This window comes from Bactrocera oleae, chromosome 4, assembly GCF_042242935.1.
Source record: "Bactrocera oleae isolate idBacOlea1 chromosome 4, idBacOlea1, whole genome shotgun sequence".
Lineage (NCBI taxonomy): Eukaryota > Metazoa > Arthropoda > Insecta > Diptera > Tephritidae > Bactrocera > Bactrocera oleae.
Window position 1 is genome coordinate 36,452,433 of NC_091538.1, and position 24,794 is coordinate 36,477,226.

Consider the following 24,794-nt stretch of genomic DNA (forward strand, 5'->3'; position numbering starts at 1 on the left):
TGCCCGAGCCCCCATATACCTTATATCAGCATTTTAAAACATCCAATTGACTTTCCTCCTTATTTGTATATTGGTGTGCCTTGGTGAAAGTCAGAGATCATATTTTTCTGGCAGTGCAACTTATGCGGTAATGCCAAAAATTTTAAAAATCGAGTCAACACTACCCCTATTTTCGGTTGGCTTTAAACCGTATATATCGGTCAATATGTAAAATATTTTAGCAAAAATAAGTAAACGTATAATATATATATATTTTTATTATAACTCCCATATATTACATATAATGGTTTTATTATATTTATTTTAGCAAACCTTATGTAGAATATGTTGGTCAGTGTGTTAGTTGAATATTTATAAAATCCCTTGACAATATGTTCTCAAGAATACCTATTTGGGATATTTTAATGAAATTGGACAATTTTTCTTAAAAATTGTGCGGTTTAGAGCTGAAAATAAAGTCATTGATCTAGACCCTGGTCCAAACCTCAAATCCTTAGTAAAATAAATTCCGATCCGTTGGTTGACGTTTTCATGTATGCATGTTTTATATCACATATATATCATTTGAGGATAATTCTAATATAATTTTTGCAGACGCAATCAATATATGTTAATAAGATTCCAAAATTTTAATCCATTCACGATTTCGTCGAATAATGTAATATCATGCTTCGCCAAAAAATTTTGAGTGATTACATTTATTGTATTCACTAATCTAGACTATCCTCACTGCCGATATTTATAAAACAGCTGTTTTTGACATTAAAAATTCACACCGTTTAATATTTATTCAAAAGAAAACATTGTAGCGTCGTATTTTGTTATAAAAGTCGTCTTGTTTTAAATATTTTTTATTTAATGGGAATAGTGGCCACATTTTTTGATTTGGGAAGTCGATTGCCAGGGGAATTCATATGCATTGCTTTTAGTTTATTTGTTTGTTTACATTTTGGCGCTAAATCAAAGTCGCACAGGGAGATTTTGAGTAGATTAGCTTCAAATGTCCTCGGTGATGAGATTAACAAGTGTCATTTTTGTGTGTCGAAGTCTTGCTAAATAAATATAAAATATAAATATGTAAAATAGTTGTGAGGGGCTTCTACTTCTTTTTCGAGACACGTTTGAATTATTGCTGCGTTTCCCAGAAATGAAAATATACATATGTAATATAAAACAGTAAAATTTTAGTGTAAGTTTGTATTTTGCGACAATTCCAATTAAGCTTATTTAAGTAATAAAAAAGTATATACAAACTTTTGAACAAACCTATCATAATTTTGATATCTGGAGTTAAATATTAATTCCGTGGTTTGAAAACGTCTCTACACACAATAAAATGTACAATAGCTAGGAAATAGTAATCAAATTATAATTACCATCTTACATAATATTCTTATTTGTAAAAAAATATTATTTAAAGTTACAATTTGCTTTACAATGGCTTTAAGGCTGAAAGAAATTAACAAAATTAAATATTTTTTCTTACAATGTTGAAATACAATACATAATTATTTCTGTACATGTGAACAATTCTGTGCCGACTAGGCATGAAAACTTTACTCGATTGAAAGAAATTCTTAAGAGAGCATATTAAGTGATTTAAAATCTCAAGTACAAAAATATTAATATAATAACAAATGGATAAATTTGGTTTTGAAAATATACCTTTGTCGATTTAGGATTCTATATTCATTAGAGGTAATCTATTTTAATTTGTTTAGAGCTCGACTTGAAAAATTCTGAATTTTCAAAAATTACGCTTTTTGCACTTTTTTGAACTGCACGTACACTCTTTACAATTATTGGGTCATTCTCTGCCCCATTACCACAAATGCTTTTACTTAGGAAACTAAAGTTAATAGTCTACACTAAGTTAGCTAAAATGTCACAATTTGTTTAAATTGCTAAAACTAAGAAATGAGCTTATAGGTATAATTATGATATAAGTACATATGTACGTGATAACAGTTATTTATACATTCCTTTAAAGCTAATTTTCGTGTACATGAGTTCGAAACATTGAAGAAGGGCGCAGGTGCGGGTATTTATAGAACTGGGAGGAGATGAATATACAATTTCTCTGCTCATATATTATTATATTTGGCGTTATATTATTGACATATGCATTTGTTTAGCCTGCGTGATTTTTATCTACTTTTAAAATTATAAATTAGCACCATCAACAACGTCCCCAAGAGCATACTCCAGTTGTGTGATGTATAATAGTTGTTCGCAGAATTGCTTTGTCTCGAAACATCGGCTTCTGGAGATTGGTCATGAGCTTGATGGTCGTCATTTCCTGTTTGTGAAATGTATACTATTATATTATATATTTGTTATTATATGTACATAAAATAATTATTATAGAAGAGTGCTAACATTTTTATAGACTAAGTTTAATATTTTCTATACTATTGTATATTAAATTAAAGTATGAATAACTGAATAGAACTTTTCCCCAAGAAATTTCGAACTATAAAATTGACGATGTTTTTAAATTTGATTTAATGCATTAAAAGAGTTTCTATATTTTTGTCTATTAAATCATTCAAATAATTATAGGACATGTTTCGAAAAATTATTATACCAGATATATGCATGTATGTGTGCATGTGTAAATTTTTACAGAAATCAGCATGTCTAACGTATACGTCTACTGGTCTTCCAGAGATCTTTTTGTCAGCACGTTTGCATTGTGGCATAATAACAAATGAACCCGTTAAAAAGAGATTAATGATATTCGTTTGATATGAATAATTTAATAATTTCTCTTTCTTATGTCATCGAGATATTTCATTATTTATACGAAAAAAATAAATCTTGCCGAATACATATGTACATTGATAAATACGGAGAGCATAATAAAAACAGAGTAATTTGTTGGAAAATAGTATTAGAAGTTATTTGCAACTGTGAAAAATTTCAATTTCTTCATTATAGCTCTTGTGATTCAACAGGATTTGGTTAATTCATGTTTTTGTGGGTAGTAGTCAATTTTGATGACATATGAACTAACTATTAATTGAATGCTCCAATTCACGAGAAAATAACTGAAGGAATATCTTTTACGAAAGACCGTAACATCAAAAAAAAACTGTATTTGTGATTATTTATTGCAAAAGTGTGATAAGTATTTTAATGAAAAACAATACATACACATTCAGTTTACATTCTTGAGTACGTTTTCTAAGTTTTTGAAAAAATTACCAACGACTTATTGACTGCTACGAAATTTGGGACTCCTTTTTATTTTTAAAGGCCTTAAATGGTTGAAATTCAATAAATACGTAAATTATGAGTTGTGTGAAAGTGATTAGCAACAAAAACAAAATTCCAAGTGTAAATACAGTGCTTCAAAATATTGCATTCCTATTTTCTGAAGAAGCATTTAATTTAGGGGTTTTAAAAATCGGTTGTCATACGAGAGATATGACTCTCATTACGGGTTACATCCACTTGTGAATAAGAAAAAATCGATTTTTTTCTTTTTCTTATATATCGAATGTACATATATTTAAAAATATTCTCCAAAAATTTAGAGATTAGAAATAGTTTCGGAGATATAAACAAATGAGTTACCATAATTTTAAACGCGTTTTTCTGGAAACGCTGTTTTCAGAGCTGGTGAGGAATATTTTTGCGAAATAGCTAAACCGATCGACTTGAAATTTTCACATGACCTTCATACGTGGTGCGATAAGGCAAGCACTCGAAAATAGGCAGAAGCTAGGGCTGGCTCCAGGAAAGTTGCAGCACAGGAGGCATCCCTGTAGCCAAAGCTTGGCTGCTAAGCAGGGGGAGGAGGGAGATGTCAAAAGGGCTGCTGCTACTAGTGCGTCAGCCAGATTTTTGTTGCCGGTTTTTAGGATCGAAGACCGTGCTGCATACCTGCTGAGAAAGGTAGAGCTGCAACCGCCAAACAAGGAGGAGCTAACGGAGGAGCTCCAAAAACTATTAACTGTGCGAGAGCAGTTTTACCTTATTTTAAAGTGGAACCGGCAGTAGTGGCAGCCAAGAGACAAAGTTCCGCTGAAGAGGCTAAGCCATCGGCCAAGAGACCGAAGACTAAGGGCGTGACGTCCACAAAATCCTTTGCCGGTATGGCCCGGAATTGCATAATCATTGGTGCGCTGGATGAGGAAGATTTCGAATAATCTTTACACCATCAAAGCCAGGCCAGATAATACAGCTCACCAGAACCTGAAACACGAATCTTCTAACTGGGGAACTGAGACGAAACTAGCCACAATGTAGGCTGGTGTCATGCTACATGCCGTATGATGAAGGGGCGTATTTATGATTCCGCCATTTCAATCAAGGAACAAAGAGGAAATAAACATCCACTTCAAACAGTTCACAGATTGCTTGTCCCATAACACGTAGTAGGGCGAAAAGTAGGTCCTTCTAGTGGTCCCCCGTACTTAAGAACTTACAAAAAAATTAATTTAATTTAGCCAAATTATCCAAAAGAGAAGTGGAGTGCGATAACTACTATAACTTCTTAAGGGGGGAAACCAGTTTACATGATTAAAAAAAATTGATTTTTTTATTGCATAAATTGTTAGTGCAACTATTCAAGAATATGCTATTTAAGTTTCCAAACGAAATTCCAATCAATTCCGATGATAAGAGCACTAAGGTAAACACCGGTCGATTCAGTGCCGAAGCGCACTTTTTTTTCAAACGCGTTTTTCTCGAAACGACTTTTTTCAACTTGCGGGAATCCTAGCTCAAAAAGGTATTCACGAATCGATCTAAAAATTTGTGTAAATATCCTTTATTCAAATCCGAAAATATGAACCAAACTCTGGAATGATATTTTTAAGTAAAATATATTTTTTTATGTAAGAAAGGTGAAAAAATTATATAAAAACATAACATTTTGTTCAAACTCCTCCAAAACATTTAATTTGCAACTCTTTTGGCCAGAGTTTGGTTCATATTCTTAGAAAATATGATACTAACGAAAGAAAAAAAAAATTAATGATTTCAGATCAAAACTGTAACCTCCAGGTGTCCCGCCAGCAGTCAACTCTGATGGCGGTCGTCAATGGACACCACCCTCTAACTAAGTATTCTTTCTCAGTTAAAAAAATCACAAAAAACACTCAAATTTCGGCCTCCTAAACTGGTTCCCCCTCTTAAGGTCATACCAAAAAGACGTAAGGAAAGCTAAAAGAAATTTGGGAAATTTGGAAATCTTTTTGTAATGATATCGAGAATACGGAGGAAGATTCTCGACTTAAAAGAATAATGGCACAATCAGTGCACAACAATGGATACCTCCAGAAGCCAAACCACACCTGAATGGGTATCCAGTGAAAAATCTCTAGGCCTGCTTACGGATACTCGCTTCCCAGGCAGCTCCGAAAAGCACACAATGGAGTATACAAAATTGACAGTGAAGTGGAAGCAGAGTCCCCTCCTGTAGATATAGTAGTGTAGTCAGACAGTAATGTTTATTGAGTGATAGGCAGCTTCAAGCCTTACAAATCGCCGGGACCAGACAGTTTATTCCCGGCTCAGTTACCACCGTCCCAGAGCTACAAAATAAACTGGTGAACAAACATGCTTAAAGGGGCACTGCAATTAAACTCTATTCCCTTGTTATGGAGGAAAGTCGAGGTGATACAATATATATACCAAAGACACGCAAAAGCTCACTCACTAACCCAAAGGATTTCAGACCAATTAGTCTTTTCTCATTTCTCTTATTTCTCTTAAATACGTTGGAAAGGTTGATAGAATTATGCAGGAGCAAACTAATCCCAGTAAACTCGGTAGTAGTAGAGATCGCAAAGTCTCTGGAAATAAAAGAATACACACTCGTTGCTTTCTTAGACATAGACGGCGTTTTTAATAAAATCCAACCAAATGCCATACTGACCGCGCTTAAAGATTGGGACATCTCTGAGCCTCATGGGCAGGTCTATTATTTCAACGCTGGAAGCTTCAACGACATGCAGTTCTGTCCGAAGGGGTACACCTCAGGGAGGCGTGTTATTTCCACTTCTCTTGATCTTAACAATGAACAAAACGTTGGTGGATCTGGAAAAGAAAGGCGTACGTGTTGCGGTCTACGCTGACAATGTGGCTATTTCAGTTAGGAAAAATTCTAAATACGCGGTAAGACTTATGGAAAGTATTCAAAGAGCAGCCAGTATTTGCATCAGTGGAGCTCTCAGAACAACGGCGTTAAACGTAATCTTATACTTACTGCCAACAGACTAGTCTTGTAAGCAAATGACAGCGAAGTCAGCTCTAAAACTGAGGGAATCCTTCCTACTAGTCGCCCGTAAGAAGTGGCATTCTATGATACTTAGAAACTTTTCGTTTCTTCACGGAATTTCAACCAGAGTTGAATTTAAATCCGATCGCCAATATTGTCTTTTGTTCCAGTCTTCTCTGCTAAGCTAGATACCAAAATCGTCTTCCATCTTCCAGACCACTGTCCTTTAGGATTTCGTCTAAGTTAGTGAAAGAATGCTGTGTAGCAGATTAACTAGCCAGAAGAGGCACCACAATACAACCAGAGTCTGCTGTGCGATTGTAAGGCTTTCTATATGAAAAGAATCGCAACCATCGGTCGAGGGTTTCTTGAAGATGGAGGTTGTAGAGATAAAACTTGTCATACTGATGACATTGTTCCGAGAAGAACCAAGAGAGTGAGGACACTTGGATTCCGGTATCACAATGGGCTTCCTAATGGCTTAGGTGTGTCCTACCTACCTTCATACGTATATTGTCAGGTAATTATCGAAGGAATAAGATTTTTGTTAATATTTTCGACTATTTTATGGGAAACCGCAATTTTCTCAAAAATTTTAATTATGACTAATCCTTCGATGCTTATTTGTATTCATTCATATATTGTAATATTTTTTTTTTCCTTTTTTTGTGGGTTTGAATTTAAGATAAAATGCAAAATTTTTCCAAACGAATAACCCATTATTAAAGTATATTCAATTCAGTAAATGTACATTTGCCTCTCCAAAAAAAAAAAAAAAAATTCACGAAAGGATGCTTTTAAGTAAAAAAAAATGCTTCTAATGATTTATGTACATTAAGCATAATACAGAGGTTTTATCTTTGTAGAGGGATATTGACCTTGAACAAATTAAATGGGTTTATTTATTTTTAACGAATATATTATGAGAAAAAAAATTTACTAAAGCAGACAAGAGGGATATAATTTTAAAATAAATGGTCCTAAATTTCGTTTTTTTATGTAATATCGGCCTTCTTCAGATATATTTATCCTTTTCTCTGCTAGTAAATATCAATTTTAGATAATGACTATTTCATGTATCCTCTTTGCACTTTGTATTAATCATGATTCTTAATGAATATTAGTAAAATTACCAAAAATTACTTTTCATCGTTATTCTGCTGTACAAGGTAATGAACATCCGTTAAACGTATATAAACAATTCCCAAGTATTAAAAATAATTAGATGTATTAGTTAAATGCTCAATAGATTTGACTCTTCATAAACAATATTGACTGAAATATATAAATATTTATTTAATAATTTAGTATATTTACATATATGTATGTACAACAGAAGGAAATACATACATACATAAATTCATTAAGAGATTTAATTACTGTAATTCGCCTCCACTGAAGTGCAGTAGTTAGGACAATGATTTTGGCAAAAAATTTAATTTAGATTTAATAATAAAAATTATCATAAAAACTCTTAAACATTGTGTTATAGCAAACGTTTCAGTTAAGCTTTTGATAAGAAATTATTACACACAATAATCAAATAATATTTAACTGAAAAATCTCTTAATGAAACTTTTTTCATATACTAAGCTACAAAGGCAATAAATATGAACAAGTAAGGAAGGGCTAAGTTCGGATGTAACCGAACATTTTATACTCTCGCAAAGTCAAATGGTATACTCGTTTGAGATTTCTTTGTGGATTGGCTGGTATTTTCGGTAGAAGGTCAACTATAGTCACTGGGGTTCACATATTTAGTACTTAGGGGCTTGAACAGTTTTGGTTCGATTTAGACAATTTTTAATCACAAGGTGGCATACTTTAAATGTATTATTCACGCAAAGTTTTACCCCGATATAATCATTGTTTCTTGATATGCATAGTGGAAAGTGAAAGAATCAGATGGACTTGAAAATGGTGTTATATGGAAAATAGGCGTGGTTGTAGTCCGATTTCGCCCATTTTCGCACTATAACATAGAAATGTATATACAACATATACGAATTTTGTTGAAATTGGTTAAGCAGATCTCAAGATATGGGTTTTCACCTAAAAGTGGGCTGTGCCACGCCCACTGACTAATTTTGAACGTGGTTCCTATAAAGTCATCTCATACCATCCCAGAGATAAAATTTAATGTCTCTGGCGTGTTTAGTGCTTGATTTATCGCGCTTTTAATAGTTTTTAACAGTACCGTTATATGGAAGTGGGCGGGGTTGCCACCCGATTTCAACTATTTTCACACCGTCAATAGAAGTGCTAAAAACATTTGCTTCCAGTGAATTTTGTTATTATAGCATTAGCGGTTTAGGAGATATGCACATTAAACCTATTAGAGGCGGGACCACGCCCACTTTTTAAAAAAAATTTTAACTGCAGATGAGCTCCCCCCCCTAATTTGATCCTGTGTAAATAACTGTCTTGTATCATATTGCGGAGCTTAGTTATGGCATTTTTTTTGTTTTTGATTAATGTCGTTTTGTGGGCGTGGCAGTGGTCCGATTACGCCCATCTGCAATACCAACCGTCTCACGGCACCAAGAAACATGTCTACCAAGTTTCATAAAGATATCTCAATTTTTACTCAAGTTACAGCTTGCACGGACGGACGGACGGACAGACAGTCCCCCGGATTTCAACTCGTCTCTTCATCCTGATCATTTATATATATATAACCCTATATCTAACTCGATTAGTTTTAGGTGATACAAACAACCGTTAGGTGAACAAAACTATTATACTCTGTAGCAACAGGCTGCGAGAGTATAAAAAGAGTGTATCTATTAATTGTGCTTAAATGTACTATCAATGGGAAATAAATAATAACTCTCACGTACATTTGCGAGCATTCTTTCGGAATTTGTGGTGTTGTTGTTTTGCAGATGTAAGCAGGATATACGGCATGGAGACGGTGCGGCCACAGAAGTAAGCGCTAGTTTTCTCTTTCAAGGAATTTATTTTTACTCGTAATAGTGCAGCTTCAACTGGTGCTACTGCTGCCGGACGCACTACCTCCATGAGCTGGACATAGTTTGACGAAGACAAGCGATATATAATGTTTTGATGAATGAGGAAGCTGGATGATAATAGCGATGGGCTGGATGGTCTGCCTAGTTCCACATTTATACACGGTATAGATGATATTTATCAACTTTAGTTGTTTTGCATACACAAATTAACTAACAAATTTACAAGCCTATGGTTCTTACACTACTTTTTTAACTTTAAAGTTGTCTCTTTAGTTTTACACTATTTTTGGGTGTTGAGGGACATCGTTGGATACAATTAAGAAATATATATGGTACAATTAAAAGAAAGAATTCGCTATGTTCCACATCCAAACAGGGATATTCCCTCTGCCAGGCTTCTCATCTTTCATTTGTAAAAATATTTAAAAATTTCCAGCAGAAGTCATTTTTTCGTCGCAAATATATGTATGTAAGTGATGGTGGCAAAAATAGAAATGTAAGAATTATATAAATCAAAATTTATACATATTTACTTCGGTAATGTGCATAAAAAAATACTATAATGGATATACATACATACATTGATATGCAGTATCCCTCTAAACTACCGATACTATTACAAATTTGTATAAATACTACTACAATAATTTTCTAAACAAACATATTAGTGCATGTAATTACTTATATAATAATTGCTACTAAATTAATTAAGCTATTTGTAAAAACACGACTAATCTTTTTAAAACTACACGCAGCTACATACTTGTACATTCATATCTGCATCGATGAGAGATGATAGCATATGCACGCAGATTTACCATAGTAAGTGGCTCAAAATACGCAACCATACAACACATTTGGTTAGTTTTGTATCTACGAATGGATGCATACATTGTTTGCTGGCATAATAGGTATACTCGTACCTACAATTCGTACATACTACTAATCCCTGATTTTTAACCTTCAAATGTGTTATAAGTTAGGCATTATATATATACATATTTGTATGATACATACATATTTGTATGAAATAAAGGATTTTGTGAGTTCAGCCACGTTTTTTAATGCCTGCAAAATAAACCAAATTCAACAAAATGGGTTTTAGATATCATAAATTTGTAAAAACTATCTCAAGATTATGAAGTGCCTAACCGATCAAAGTTAGTTACTCAGAAGTACAGTGCATCGAAAATTTGCAAACTCTAGGAAAGAAGCCGTTATGTATGTACCTATGTACAAGTATACTATATACTATTTGAGCACATACGTATGTATGTAATACGATTGAAATAATAGTAGAATGCCAGCATTCATTTATAGGGATAACATTAAAAACAAATAAAAATAATATACAGTTATGATGCAATTTATTTTAAGTTTCAATTAGTTACAACCATCCAACAAAGCAAACGGATATGCTGAAATTCATTATAGTCAAATAATGGTATAAAATCAAAATATGAGTTAAAAATTACTGTTTTGGGAAATTTGTATGTGTTAAGCCAATAATTTGCATATAGAATAGATATTACTAAATAACCGTAATATAATTGCTATATGAACTGATCAAAACACCATTGACACTTTTTTTAATTACGTCCAAATTCATATAAATATGCATACAGTAGGATTATTTTTATAGCAATATTTTTAGCATACACGTTCTTAAATAACTCCGAAGGTTTAAATGATACTAGACCTTTTTTCTTACACCTCACTTTTATAGAAGCAGTTATTATATAAGTACATACTTCGCATAAGATTTACAACATCAAATTTATAAAAAATATTCTTTGGCTACTATTGAACTACCATTCTAAATTGTGTTAAACAGATGTGTTTATGTACCCGTTACCTGTCTGTTCCACATATAACGATTACTCCAAGTTAACGCTTACTCAACGTTTTCGGCATTCAGAAAGGGACTATTTTTCTAATATTTAATGTAAAAAAAAAACAAGAAAAAATGTTAACTTCGGTGAACTCTTCACAAATAAAAAAGTTTCCATAGAAGAATTTGATTTGAATAGTTCAGTTTGTATGACAACTCCATAATATAGTGGTCCGATCTGGAAAATTTCTTTAGATATTGCTGTGTTGCCTTGGGCAATAATCAATGGTGAATTTCTTGAAGATACCTCATTAAATAGAAACGTTTTCTATACAAGAACTTTATTTTGATCGTTCAGGTTGTATGGCATCTAGTGGTCCGATATCGGAGGTTCTGACAATTGGAAGAAAATGCCGTGTGCAACATTTTAGAGCGAAACTGAGGTACTAGTTCGCGTATATACAGACAAGCCGACGTACAGACGGGCATGGCTAATCATATATATGTATCTCAAACGTTTACTTCAGGGTTTTATAAACTTAATGTACCCTGTTCAGAGTATAATGATGTGTTTATAAATATTTACAATAAAATAGTGAATTACTATTCTGCTACTTCATTATTCTGCAAACCGGTAGTTCTATTAACTGAATATTACTATTGTGAGCGCAAAGTACCAGGTAATGGGTATATATTATATAATACATATAATATATATCATATACCTATATGGTGTATGTTGTCTTGTTTTGCTATTGAAAATTGCTAGATCCTAACTCATTATTCTGGATGTTCAAACGAAGTGTTATACGAGTAATATGTTAATAAAAACACCAATAAATACTTCGTATGTTATGGATCTTTAATAATTATGCTTCTGAATTAGTAAATAAGCAAATAAGCATCTATATACCCGTGCGACAAATAAATCTAGTGCGTTTGTTAATTATATTGTTATATACTAATTATTTTTTATCATATAGGACTTGCATTTTGTTTATAATATGTGCGTATTATATATATAATCACTATTCTCCAAGTGTAGTTTAGTGAAACCGACCAGGCTACTGTTTCCGAAGGAACTTGTGAGTTTCATATTCAGTTGCCTTGAAAATTCGTTTATTTTTGTTGTAAATTTTTATATTATTTTTCTTAACGGTATGTTGACACATCGGGATGATAAATTCAATGAGACCTTAGTATGTACATATAAGCGACAAGTTAAATGAAAATAGGATGAGTATAAAATTAATATTCACAAACTAATTGAATCACTGACATTGTGAATGATTATTAAAATTCAATAAAGAAATTATGTGAATTGTTCCATAAATTGCATTTGTATAAAAGTATTCTATTATTTACATTCGATTACATATGATTATTAGTGAAATTATCCTATGATTGTTTATTTATCACATTGTTTATATATGCAAGTGTTTTTGACGTTATTTTGTTACAAAGGTTTAATAAATAACATAGTACAAACATATATGAACTTTGCAAATTATGGTTATAAAAAACCATGTCTTCATTTTTACTAGTTTTTACGCAATTAAAGACTTAAAATAAAAACAAGTAAGGTAGATTAAGTTCGGATGTAACCGAACATTTTATTCTCTCGCAAAGTCAAATGGTAAACTCGTTTGAGATTTCTTTGTGGATTTACTCATATTTTCGGTAGGAGGTCAACTATAGGCACTGGTCAACTCAAGGTTCACATATTTGGTACTTAGGGGCTTGAACAGTTTTGGTTCGATTTAGACAATTTTTGGTCACAAGATGGCATACTTTAAATGTATTATTCACGCAAAGTTTTACCCCGATATAATCATTGTTGCTTGATATACAGATGGAATTGAAAGTGGTGTTATGTGGGAAATAGGCGTGGTTGTAGTCCCATTTCGCCCATTTTCGCATTTTAACATAGAAATATGAACAAAATGTTATCTACCGAATTTAGTTGAAATCGGTTAAGCGGATATGTGTTTTCACCTAAAAGTGGGAGGTGCCACGCCCACCGACAAATTTTGAACTCGGTTCCTATAAAGTCATCTCATACCATCCTAGAGATAAAATTTAATGTCTCTGGCGTGTTTAGTTCTTGATTTATCGCGCTTTTAATAGTTTTTAACAGTACCGTTATATGGGGAGTGGGCGGAGTTGCCACCTGATTTTAACTTTTTTCACACTGTAGGTAGAGGTTCTAAAAACATTTGGTTCCAGTGAATTTGGTTATTATAGCATTAGCGGTTTAGGAGATATGCACATTAAATCTATTAGGGGCGGGACCACGCCCACTTTAAAACAAATTTTTAACTGCAGATGCCCCTCCCTAATGTGATCCTGTGTACCAAATAACAGTCTTGTATCTTATTGCGGAGCTTAGTTATGGCAATTTATTTGTTTTTGATTAATGGCGTTTTGTGGGCGTGGCAGTGGTCCGATTACGTCCATTTGCAATACCAACCGTCTCACGGTACCAAGAAACATGTCTACCAAGTTTCATAAAGATATCTCAATTTTTACTCAAGTTAGAGCTTGCACGGACGGACGGACAGACAGTCACCCGGATTTCAACTCGTCTCTTCATCCTGATCATTTATGTATAGATAACCCTATATCTAACTCGATTAGTTTTAGGTGATACAAACAACCGTTAGGTGAACAAAACTATTATACTCTGTACCAACAGGTTGCGAGAGTATAAAAATTATAAATCACATACTTATATAATATTATTATTCATATACGCATGTTCTTGGAGAGATAGGAAAAGGATATAAAATTTTGTTAGTATACTGCGGTGAGTTTACAAATTTAATTTTGATACGATATGATATAATATGCATTATGTGTGAGCAAAGTATTATGAGGCTTTGTGCTATTTAGCCAATATCAGTTGGAAATAAGTTATAACAGCGCAAATGAACACTTGACACTTCTAGATGCGTCTATTTCATGTAAGCACTTATACAATAAAAGTAACACAAAAACTAAAACAGTAAGGGATGAGTTAAAACAAATATATATATATATCAACATATTTAACTCGATGAGATGTGACATACCATACTGATCCTTTTTGTAACATTTCAAAGAAATTTCAAATTACTCCTAATTAAATTAATTATAAAACGGGTAAGCGATCTAATAAATTAACAACTTTACATTAGTTGTGATAATAATATTTAACGGCTGTTTGCTATTTTCAATCTCACAATGTGATCCTCGGTCGGTTCCACTCACCTGCTTCGAATTGTAGTGATTCGTCATTTTCATCATTGTTGTATGCCGAGTGCAAAAGTGGTTCGTAGGAATTGTCAATTATATTACCTGTTGAAGACGGCACATTTTTGCATCCGAACCACCAGTGGGCAGATGGTCGAGGGAATGGCGGGTTTGCTGCGTCGACCTATTCAATATACAGAGGATAAAATCACATGAATTAATTGAGCTAAGTTTTCAATGTAAATCAGTTTATATCTATGAGCTAACAAAAAATTACCGAGAATGTTCTGTCGTTGAATCTATAGTATTTGTCACCCTTGAAAAAGTATGTATAGCCATTGGTGTACTGCAATGCAGCGTCAATATTATTTGGCAGGCCTTCCCAATTAGAGATGGGTTTCGGATAGCTTGATTTGACTGGCGGTCGTTTTAATGGGTCGAAGCGCCAAAATTTACTACCCTTGTAGAAGTAAATTTTGCCATTACCTCCCCAAACCATAGCAGCGTCCAAATGATCTGGTATCCCTGTAAATCCTTCACTAATTTCTTTTGGATAGTCACCATCCATTTGTCGTCCATTGTAACGCCAATATTTGGTACCCTTAAAGAAATATGTCTTGCCATTTTTGTATGTAAATGCTGCATCTATATCGCCTGTTTAAAAAATCACACATGTAATTGGATATTACTTACTATGCATTCTATTTTTAAAATTGACTTACCCGGTAAACCCGCCCAGCCTTCTGATATAAGTTTGGGATAACCGTCTGCAATAGAGTTTTCAGTGAGTCTGTAGTATTTGTTTCCTTTAAATGCGTATGTTTGTCCATCGGCCGAATTAAATAAGGTATCAACTTTTGGATCTTTGCAAATGAGGTCGTCCCGTGGCACTTTTGGTGCTGAAAGCAGTGGTCTTTGGGTTGTTTTTGGGAAACCACCACGATCAGCTACTCCGACAGTTTTTTTACCATATAGAGCTTGAATAGCAAGAACGTCATCGGAGTCAAGTTTAAATACGGGATCAAATCCACGATAAAATGGTGCCATCAGAGCAGAACGTACATCTGAGTGAGACAAGCCCAATGAATGGCCAAATTCGTGTGCTGCTACTTGGAAAAGGTTTGTTCCACGAGGTGATCCAATCGTCCATAATTCAGCATCATCAAAATGTGCATCACCGCCAAAAACAGGAAAGAATGCGTGAGCCAAGGTACCACCAACCCCATCAAATGCATCACCATCCCCATGTTCACTTTCAACGAATCTATAAAATAGGTAAATAACATTGACTTATGTATATTTTTAACTTATTCAATGACTGAGATGTGTAAACACTTATGTATACTGAATGTACATTAGAATTAAATCCAACTAAAAACTGTATGTATTAGTTAATAAAAAAATGCTTACTTAATTTCTATGTGAACTGGTCCAGAAGCCTTGGGAGTAAATGATAAATCTGTGAAATCGCTCCATACACTGAAAGCACGTGCTATTTCGGCGTCAACATCGTTACGTTTGAGTCGTTTAGGATATTTAGAAATCTTATATGTCAAAGCCTTAACACGCCACCTGCTTCCCTGTAAAGCATATCGCTTAGAACGACTATCGGTGCCAAATCCCACCTTATCCCTAACACCACACCGTGGCAATGACATTAGCTCCAAAGTTTCTCCATCCAAGTCTCCCGTTACATTTAAGCCAGCAAAACTTTGGAAATCTTGCACAGCTTTAGTCCATGTGCTTGCATCAAGTAAACCGCCGTTTGCAGGATTACGGGCTGATGCAGGCAGATACCCAAATTGTGATAGATAAATCTGGAAAAAGTAAGTACATTTTCAATTTTAAGATATTGCTACATACATATGTATATGTAATTTACATATGTATTTATACAATTTTTATTTTTTTAAATTTTAAATATCATTGAAAATTTTTTATAATCTGATATTCGAGTTTAGCAAGAATTAAATGATCAATTATTTATGGTTTTGTGTTAATTACTTTCCCATACGACGTAAATATCAAAAAATGTTTATTAAATACTTATGTGTAAATATGTAAATAATATAAACTATTTTAGAATGTTGATAATGCACATTAGATTTTTTGTACAGACAAAAATGAATTGATATAATTGCAAAATTCAAGACTAAATTGACCGAATTTCTATTTTTATTTACAATTTTAAATTTCTTGGTAAAAATTTGTTAGTTTTTGAAGAGCAAGGTTTGAGAACATTTATTATTTACATACAATTATAATGTATGTACGAGTACATACATATATTAGTACATGTATACTTATAAACATATACAAATTTACCTGGAGTATCGAACTGTCCAGAAAATATACCAGTATTCAACTAGACACTCCATAACAGTAAATCAACAGACTTATACCAATCACAGTCGAGGTTTCTAATGTTATATGTATGTATAAGCTGTCTGCGATTCGCCAAGCGTTGGATAGTAGTTAATCGAACAAACCATGCGCTACTACCATGTCTTCTGACGCATGCGCAATTGTGTTGCGTTTCTTTCTTTGAAGAGAAATTCTTCTTTTCTCGAAAAAAACACATTTTCGAGGCTATGATTTTGCTTCATAAAACTTTTTTTTGGTGAATATATAAGTAATTTTTACTCATTTGTAGTAAAATAAAAATTAATCAATATATCTATACGTACGTACGTCAGTTTACGTAATGTGAGGGGACACAACTTACTTCGAATGAAATAAATGAATATACATAGATATTTATGGTCTATATATGTATATATGTATGTGTGTATATAGTGTGTAGCAATGAAATAGTTCAGATTAAAGATATCTTATAATTTCAAAGCATATTATGAAAAGTTAATGAGTGAAGATTGCTTTATTTTGAAGTTATTTTAATAAATCAACTTTTTTATTGAGGGGGAAAGGGCTTAGAATGTGAGCAACACACATACGATTACAATATTAAGGCAATACATTTTTAGAGCAGTTGAAGTTTTTCCCATGCTATAGGAACAAAAATTGTAAAATTGTAATACTTGCGTTAAAGTTCATTTACCTATTGACGCGCGTTTAATTAATGCATATGTACATACTTATATTAATTTCAAGCTGACGCATGCGCCTCCATATACATATATGCAATATATACATATATTATATGTATATATATTATCATTTGTGGGTCCCGTATATACTTTATTTGTAAATACGCAAAATATATGCACGTCACATGTGTGCATATATCATACGAGGTAAGCAATCGACGCGCAATCGCTTTGAATCGCATTTATTATTATTCTCGATGCGATAATTTTTTATTAACACTCCACGGCTAGACTTCCTACTAAACATTTCCTATGCATTCACTGAAACAAAACATTGCCATATAATTTTTGCTTTGTATGCTTACGGGCTACGTGAGTATTTTCGAAAATCGAATAACGAGTATTACGTTCAACCGTCCGGTAATGAAAAAATATTTTTATGATAGCACTATAATTGCAAAGATATTCAAAATCAGCTGAGTGGTTGATTAAAATACTAAAACGCAATATAAAGCATTAGTATGTAATATGTACTTATCTATATACTTTCTCTTTATTTATAGTACATATGTATATTACTCCTTCGGTATAACTTTATCATTAAAGTAATAAATGCTCTCCTAAATAGCCCAGAAATGAGTAACAACATAATAGCGTCGTGGTTTTCATAAGAGGGGACGTAAAAGGAGTAATAAAACAAGTAAGGAAGGGCTAAGTTCGGATGTAACCGAACATTTTATACTCTCGCAAAGTCAAATGGTATACTCGTTTGAGATTTCTTTGTGGGTTGACTGATATTTTCGGTAGAAGGTCAACTATAGGCACTGGGGCCCACATATTTAGTACTTAGAGGCTTGAACAGTTTTGGTTCGATTTAGACAATTTTTGGCCGCAAGGTGGCATACTTTAATTGCATTATTCACGCAAAGTTTTACCCCGATATAATCATTGTTACCTGATTTGCATAGTGGAAAGTGAAAGAATCAGATGGAATTGAAAATGGTGTTACATGGGAAGTAAGCGTGGTTGTAGTCCGATTTCGCCCACTATGACATAGAAACATGAGAAGAACGTTATGCACCGAATTTGGTTGAAATCGGTTGAGCAGATCTCAAGATATGGGGTTTCACCTAAAAGTGGGCTGTGCCACGCCCACTGTCTAATTTTGAACGCGGTTCCTATAAAGTCATCTTATACCATCTGAGAGATAAAATTTAATGTCTCTGGCGTGTTTAGTGCTTGATTTATCACGCTTTTAGTAGTTTTTAACAGTACCGTTATATGGGGAGTGGGGGGAGTTGCCACCCGATTTCAACTATTTTCACACCGTCAATAGAAGTGCTAAAAACATTTGCTTCTAGTGAATTTTGTTATTATAGCATAAGCGGTTTAGGAGATATGCACATTAAACCTATTAGAGGCGGGACCACGCCCACTTTAAAAAAAAAAAGTTTTAACTGCAGATGCCCCTCCCTAATGTGATCCTGTGTACCAAATAACAGTCTTGTATCTTATTGCGGAGCTTAGTTATGGCAAGTTATTTGTTTTTGATTAATGGCGTTTTGTGGGCGTGGCAGTGGTCCGATTACGCCCATCTGCAATACCAACCGTCTCACGGTACCATGAAACATGTCTACCAAGTTTCATAAAGATATCTCAATTTTTACTCAAGTTAGAGCTTGCACGGACGGACGGACAGACGGACGGACGGACAGACAGTCACCCGGATTTCAACTAGTCTCTTCATCCTGATCATTTATATATATATAACCCTATATCTAACTCGATTAGTTTTAGGTGATACAAACAACTGTTAGGTGAACAAAACTATTATACTCTGTAGCAACAGGTTGCGAGAGTATAATAATCGAATTTATTTTATTCCGTATTTCTAGCTATATATTGTAGCTGTATATATAGCTGACAATATGGGCGAAAAAATGATACACATATATATGTATATATTTTTATATAATATTTTTTCTGATACTAGAAATCAAATGTCCACCTATTTTATTTCCTTTTGCCAATGAAGTAACGTAAAATATCATATAAAATTATACGAAAGTTTAAAAACTAAATGATTAGGGAAAAAATATACATGTTATGTGAAGTAATATTTGTAGATGAACCTTTGACCTAATTATATTGTGTTCTTACTCTAAACAACAAAAAACATTAAGTTCGACTGCACTGCTGTAATACCCTTCACATGTGCTTTCCTCATATTAAATATATGTATAATAACTCTGAATACGTAACCGGCCAACGATTTGCATCCAACGGAAAAGGTTTTCCAAATTTTATCTAACCACGCTATTTGAAAACATACACATGTATATTAAGGAAAACATCTTTCAGGAAGATCTTTATCCTGACTTTGATGGGACAGTTTAAATAGCAGCTATAAGCTATAGCTGTTCGATCTGAACGATATGGTCCGAGATTGTTGCATTGTCTTGAAAAATAATAAATACTAAACGAGAGCTTAGTTCGGGAGAAACCGAACAATTTATACTCTTGCCACTTCAAAGTCCGGGAAAATTATTGTATTAAAAAATGTTACGAAAGAATTAAACATCCTCTATTCGATGAAATCGTGAATAAATTGCAATCAAATTAAGTATATTTTTGAGTTATATTGAAGGCCAAAAACTTAGACTTAGCTTCGTTGCTGTATTTCAGTTCGGGTCAGCTAAAATTATATTAAAAACACCTTCAAATAAGATATATATATGTGATATTAACTCAACCGATGAGGTTAAATTTAATATACCATATATTGACCGACATATTCGACATAAAATATGTTAGAATAACAAAAATCATTAGAAGCAGTATATGGGAGTTAGAAGTAGTATTGACCCGATTTTTATCAATTTTTGCCAATACTACTAACCTGCCACAGACTAATAAAATGCTCCCAGGGTTTCATTAGGGACTTCACATACCATCCATGCTCCAAAAATTCTGATATTAGTTATATGGAGGTTTATTAAGTTTTCGCCCATTTTGGGCACAAAAATACACTGTTAGGAGTAAACACACGGTCTCTCATTTTCATTGAGATAACTCCCTCACTGGCCGATATATGTGGTATAAAGTTACCCGGAAGTTCAAAAATTTTTATATTAGGTATATGAGGGCTAAAGGGAGTATTGACCCGATTCAACGCAATTCTGACATACAGACATATTATTTTTAAAAAAGAAAGCTCTCTGAATTTCAATAATATGAAGTCAATTATAGCACTGGGGTCGATTTGGAACATTTTTGGTGGTGGCACACTTTAAAGTCATTATTTGTGCAAAGTTTTATCCCGATACATTCATTGGCGCTTGATTTGCATACTGGAAAGTGAAAAATCAGATTGAATTTAAAATTGTATTATATAGAAAGTAGGAGTGGTCGTATTGCGATTTCGGGGAGTGATTTAAGTAGTTTTTAAAAGTACCGTTATATGAGGAGTGGGCGGGACTATCGTCAGATTTCATCCATTTCTACAGTGTTGGTAGGGGTGCTTAAAGTACCTGAACGAATTAGGTTATTTTAGCTTGGCCGTGTTGTACTTGGACAGTTCCAGCTTGCACAGGCAGACATCCGGATTTCAACTAGTCTCGATATCGATTAGTTTTAGGTGATACAAGCAACCGTTGGGGGAACAAAACTATTATACTCTGTAGCAACATGTTGCAAGATTATAAAAAGATTTCCAAAGAAGAATTTGTGGGTCGGCTTCGCCGGGGGATATTATTACTGCTACTTTTAAAACAAGGTACAAACAGTTTCGTTTTTTTATATTGGAATAATTTCTTAATATTTTATTTTTTTAGGTTTTGGATTCCTGTATTTGGGATATAATCTGTTTTCTTTATTTCTTTCAGGTCATGTACAAAAGATGTCGATAAGGTAACACTGGATATTTGTCATTATGCACCCTTTTTGTTATTGTGAGAATTAATAGAATTGAACAAGAATTAAATATTTCCAAAAAACTATTTTTACGCTATATAATGTAAAAAAATGTGTACAAACGAGTAAGTGAAGTGTTGGTGGATATAAAATTAAAAAATATAAATGTAAAATTAATTTTCAATAAAAAAAATACGTACTTTAAATATTTGAAACTTTCAAATTTAAATGCAAATATCTCGAAAACTATAAGTTTCCCGCGGCTATATCTATATATTATATTCTTGATCTGGAGGTTCTCCTCTATCCGCCCATGTTCATTTTATCCTCGTAATCCTTGGACGGTATTCTAAAGTTTTCCCGAATTAGTTTTTGATCGCCCAATTTGTTAGCTCCAAGCGGTTTCTTACAATGCTTTCGTACACTTTACCAACCGTGTCGAGCATGCACAATGGTTGATAAGATGAAGGTTCATCCGGTGGCTTTTTTGGCTTTGGGAGCAGTACCAAACGTTTTATCTTCCAGGGGTCGGGGAACACCTCCTCTGTTATACACGCATTGTACATTTTTACAAACAAACTGGGATTTATGGTCATGGCTTCCCTTAGGGCTCTGTTGGGTATGCCATCTATTCCAGGCGCTTTGTTGGTTTTTATTCTTTTAGCTATGGTCAATATTTCATCTTCAGTGACCAACAATGGTGGCTCTGCATCATCGTTTCGTAGCTTAGCGTAGGAGATAGGGTGGTGTGTCGGAAATAGTGACCCGACTACTCTTCTCATAAAAGATGCGCTATTAGGCTGCTGGGACTTATTTTTAAATTTGGACATGCAAATTTTGTACGCAGTTCCCCATGGGTCTATGTTCGCTTTTCGAAACTATTTATTTTGCTGCGGGTAATCGCTGACTTCAGGAGCTTCTTATGTCTTTTAAACGTTTCCCTGAACTCAATATCGTTTGTGCCATTCTGGTTACGCTGTAGGCGACGTCTGGCTGAGTGACAAAGTTTCCTAAGCGTGGCTATTTCCCCGTTCCACCAATATACTGGCCTTCGTTTATTCCGGTGTGTTGTCCTACGCATAGTAGCGTCGCATGTTGTGACCAGTTCTTTCCGCACTGCGGATACCAAGTGGGCGGCGTCTTCACCTTGTGTCTTTGCCGCACTCCAGACTACCTCGAAAACGTCTTTATCGAAATCTTTTTGTCTCCAGCTTTGCCTCTGTAAAGAATTTCTGGGGGGGGGGGGGGGGCTGGGGAAACGTTTCCCTAGAGAATAGAACTTCAGCCATTATAGCCGAGTGATCGCTATTTGTGTAGATATCTGATACTTTCCACTTAATGCGTCTGCTCAATGTGTCATTTGTAAACATTAGGTCCATTATGGAACCTTTATTTCCTTTTTGATAAGTATTTTTCGTGCCGCTATTCATTAACGTGAGGTTAGTTTGGCTCAGGAATTCTAAAATAAGACGCCCACGATGGTTTGTTCTTTTGCTGCCCCAAGCAGTCGACCATGCGTTAAAGTCGCCCGCTATTATTATTGGCGATTTGCCTCTGGTTTCCAAGGACAGTTCCAGGAGAAAGTCCTCGAAATCTTTAATTAATGCGCTGGGGCGGGCATAGCAGCTTACAAAATATATGTCTTTTATTTTTGCCCATGTGAAACCACTGTGAGCTTGCCTGGAATGCGACATAAAAGGTTTCCCTTTACAAGACCATATTGCTGCCTTGCCAGTACTGTCTGTGATCCAAGTGCTTTCCGAACGCTGGCAGTATTGTTCGCTTAATAACGCGATATCAATATTTTTGTCTATAATCGTTTGTTTGAGCAGGTCTTGTGCTGCAACACTGTGATTTAAATTTAGCTGCAATATCTTCATTTTTTTAGTGACGTCATCATCTCCAGATATTTCGGGCACTTCGTACTCAATATTGAGTGATCCCCTTTACATAGCATGTACTTTGGAGCGTTTGTGCATATCTTTGCAACGTGTCCTCCAGTTCCACAACGCGTGCAAAGAGACGACCTGTCAGTCGGGTTGCAACATTTTCGTGCCATATGTCCCAGGTTGAAACACCTAAAACAACGCGGAATAGGCGAATATTCCCGGAGGCGACAGATCGACCACCCTATCCTAATTTTTCCCAGTTTTAGTGCAGCCTTGGCCTCCTGAGCACGCAGGCATACAAGAGCAATTTGTGTGCCACTACGGGTTTTTATCATGCTTTTGACGCTTGTTTTTTCCAGGTTTTGGATCCCACACTCCTTGTGCAGTGCCGCGCAGATTTCTTCGGGAGTTGTAATTTCATCTAGGTCCTTACACACTATTGTGACGTTGTGGGATTTCGGTTGTATCACAGCCATTTCCCCCACCGCTCCCTCTAAGACGCTTTGAAACGATTCGGCTTTCTTGTCTGCCTGATTTTTTAATTCAATCAGTAGGTCTCCTTTCATGGTCTTCCGTATGTAGGTCACGTTTGAACCCAACTCTTCAAGACCGCTGTCGATTTTGATCTTCCGGAGAATATCAGCGTATGACGCACCTTCCTTTTTGGTTATGATGATGGCGTCCGGTTTCGTCCTTATTTTCTTCTGAATCGGTTTCCTCTTTTTAACAACGTCCACCCATTTTTCGCCAGCGCTATGTTGTTCCCTGGTGTTTTCCTTTGTTGTTATCGTGGACTCACTGGTTGTTGGCTGCACTTTTTCAACAGCTTTTTTTGATTTTTTCGTGGGGGGTAAGGTCCTCGATGTCTCCCGCAGCCGTTTTGGCGTATTTATCTCTTTATAAGTAGGAAAAACTTGTGTTGCTTTTTCAGCCATAAGTTTTTTCCGTTGATTCTGCGGTTTCTCGGCTCTGTTATACAGGCTCATAATGCTGCTAAGTAGATCACGCATAGCTTGGTTAACGTGCCTTTGACCAGCCATCATGTTTTCCAACTCTTTTAATTTACTACCCAGTTTGTTAAAATTACCAGAAATTTCAATATTTTCTGACTTTTCTTCAGCTTTATTTGCCTGGTCCGTAAATTCACCATTACATGTTGATCCAGCAGCGGTGGGTTCCTCATTTCTGTCATTTGGTGGCGTTCTCAAAATTTTAGAATTCCTCCGAAAAGGATTCTCTGGTGTACGCCCCATACTATTCTCAGAGGCCATAGCTCAGCTAGAGAATAGTTTGGGTACACCTGTCAATGGGTATGTTCAACCCTAGCGCTAAACCTTACTTATGTTTTGAATGGTTGGCAACGCCAAAACCAAAAGAAAAAACGAAAAGGAGAAAGCGGTTCGGGGAACAGCTGTTTAATCAAAACAAAACGGCAGATTGAAAAAAGTGCACGTTTTATGTGAATAACAGCGAAAAATTAGGGGAAATGATAATTACAACTAACTTATTATAAATTCTCTCTAAGAAAGGGGCAGGTAAGTGCCAATGATTTTTTATATAAAACAAAATTGTACTTATCTCTATATTTAGGCTAAATCCACTTATATCGTCCGGTTGCACGGTAAGTCCAATACAAAAACTACTGTGATTCACCATGTAAAGCTGGGATTATCTGCAGGTAAA

The 24,794-nt window shown here is 34.5% G+C and overlaps 1 protein-coding gene across 14 annotated transcripts in view; it reads right to left on the bottom strand.

The window, feature by feature from the left end:
- Positions 1–1,182: 1,182 nt before the first annotated feature.
- Positions 1,183–24,794, bottom strand: part of Mmp1 (Matrix metalloproteinase 1) — a 61,574-nt gene continuing 37,962 nt past the window's right edge. For 3 of the 14 annotated variants that reach the window (XM_036372321.2, XM_036372314.2, XM_036372331.2), the window contains exons 3-7: positions 15,674–16,080; positions 14,986–15,527; positions 14,541–14,917; positions 14,282–14,447; positions 1,183–2,317 (exon numbers count right to left, since the gene is read on the bottom strand). In XM_036372321.2, coding sequence (XP_036228214.1) covers positions 2,148–2,317; positions 14,282–14,447; positions 14,541–14,917; positions 14,986–15,527; positions 15,674–16,080 — 1,662 coding nt within the window. In that variant the 3' untranslated portion in view covers positions 1,183–2,147. Of the gene's footprint in view, positions 2,318–9,069; positions 9,605–9,964; positions 10,270–14,281; positions 14,448–14,540; positions 14,918–14,985; positions 15,528–15,673; positions 16,081–16,588; positions 16,853–24,794 lie in introns of those variants that run through there. The other 11 variants (XM_070108707.1, XM_070108703.1, XM_070108706.1 and 8 more) reach the window with 11 other exon arrangements.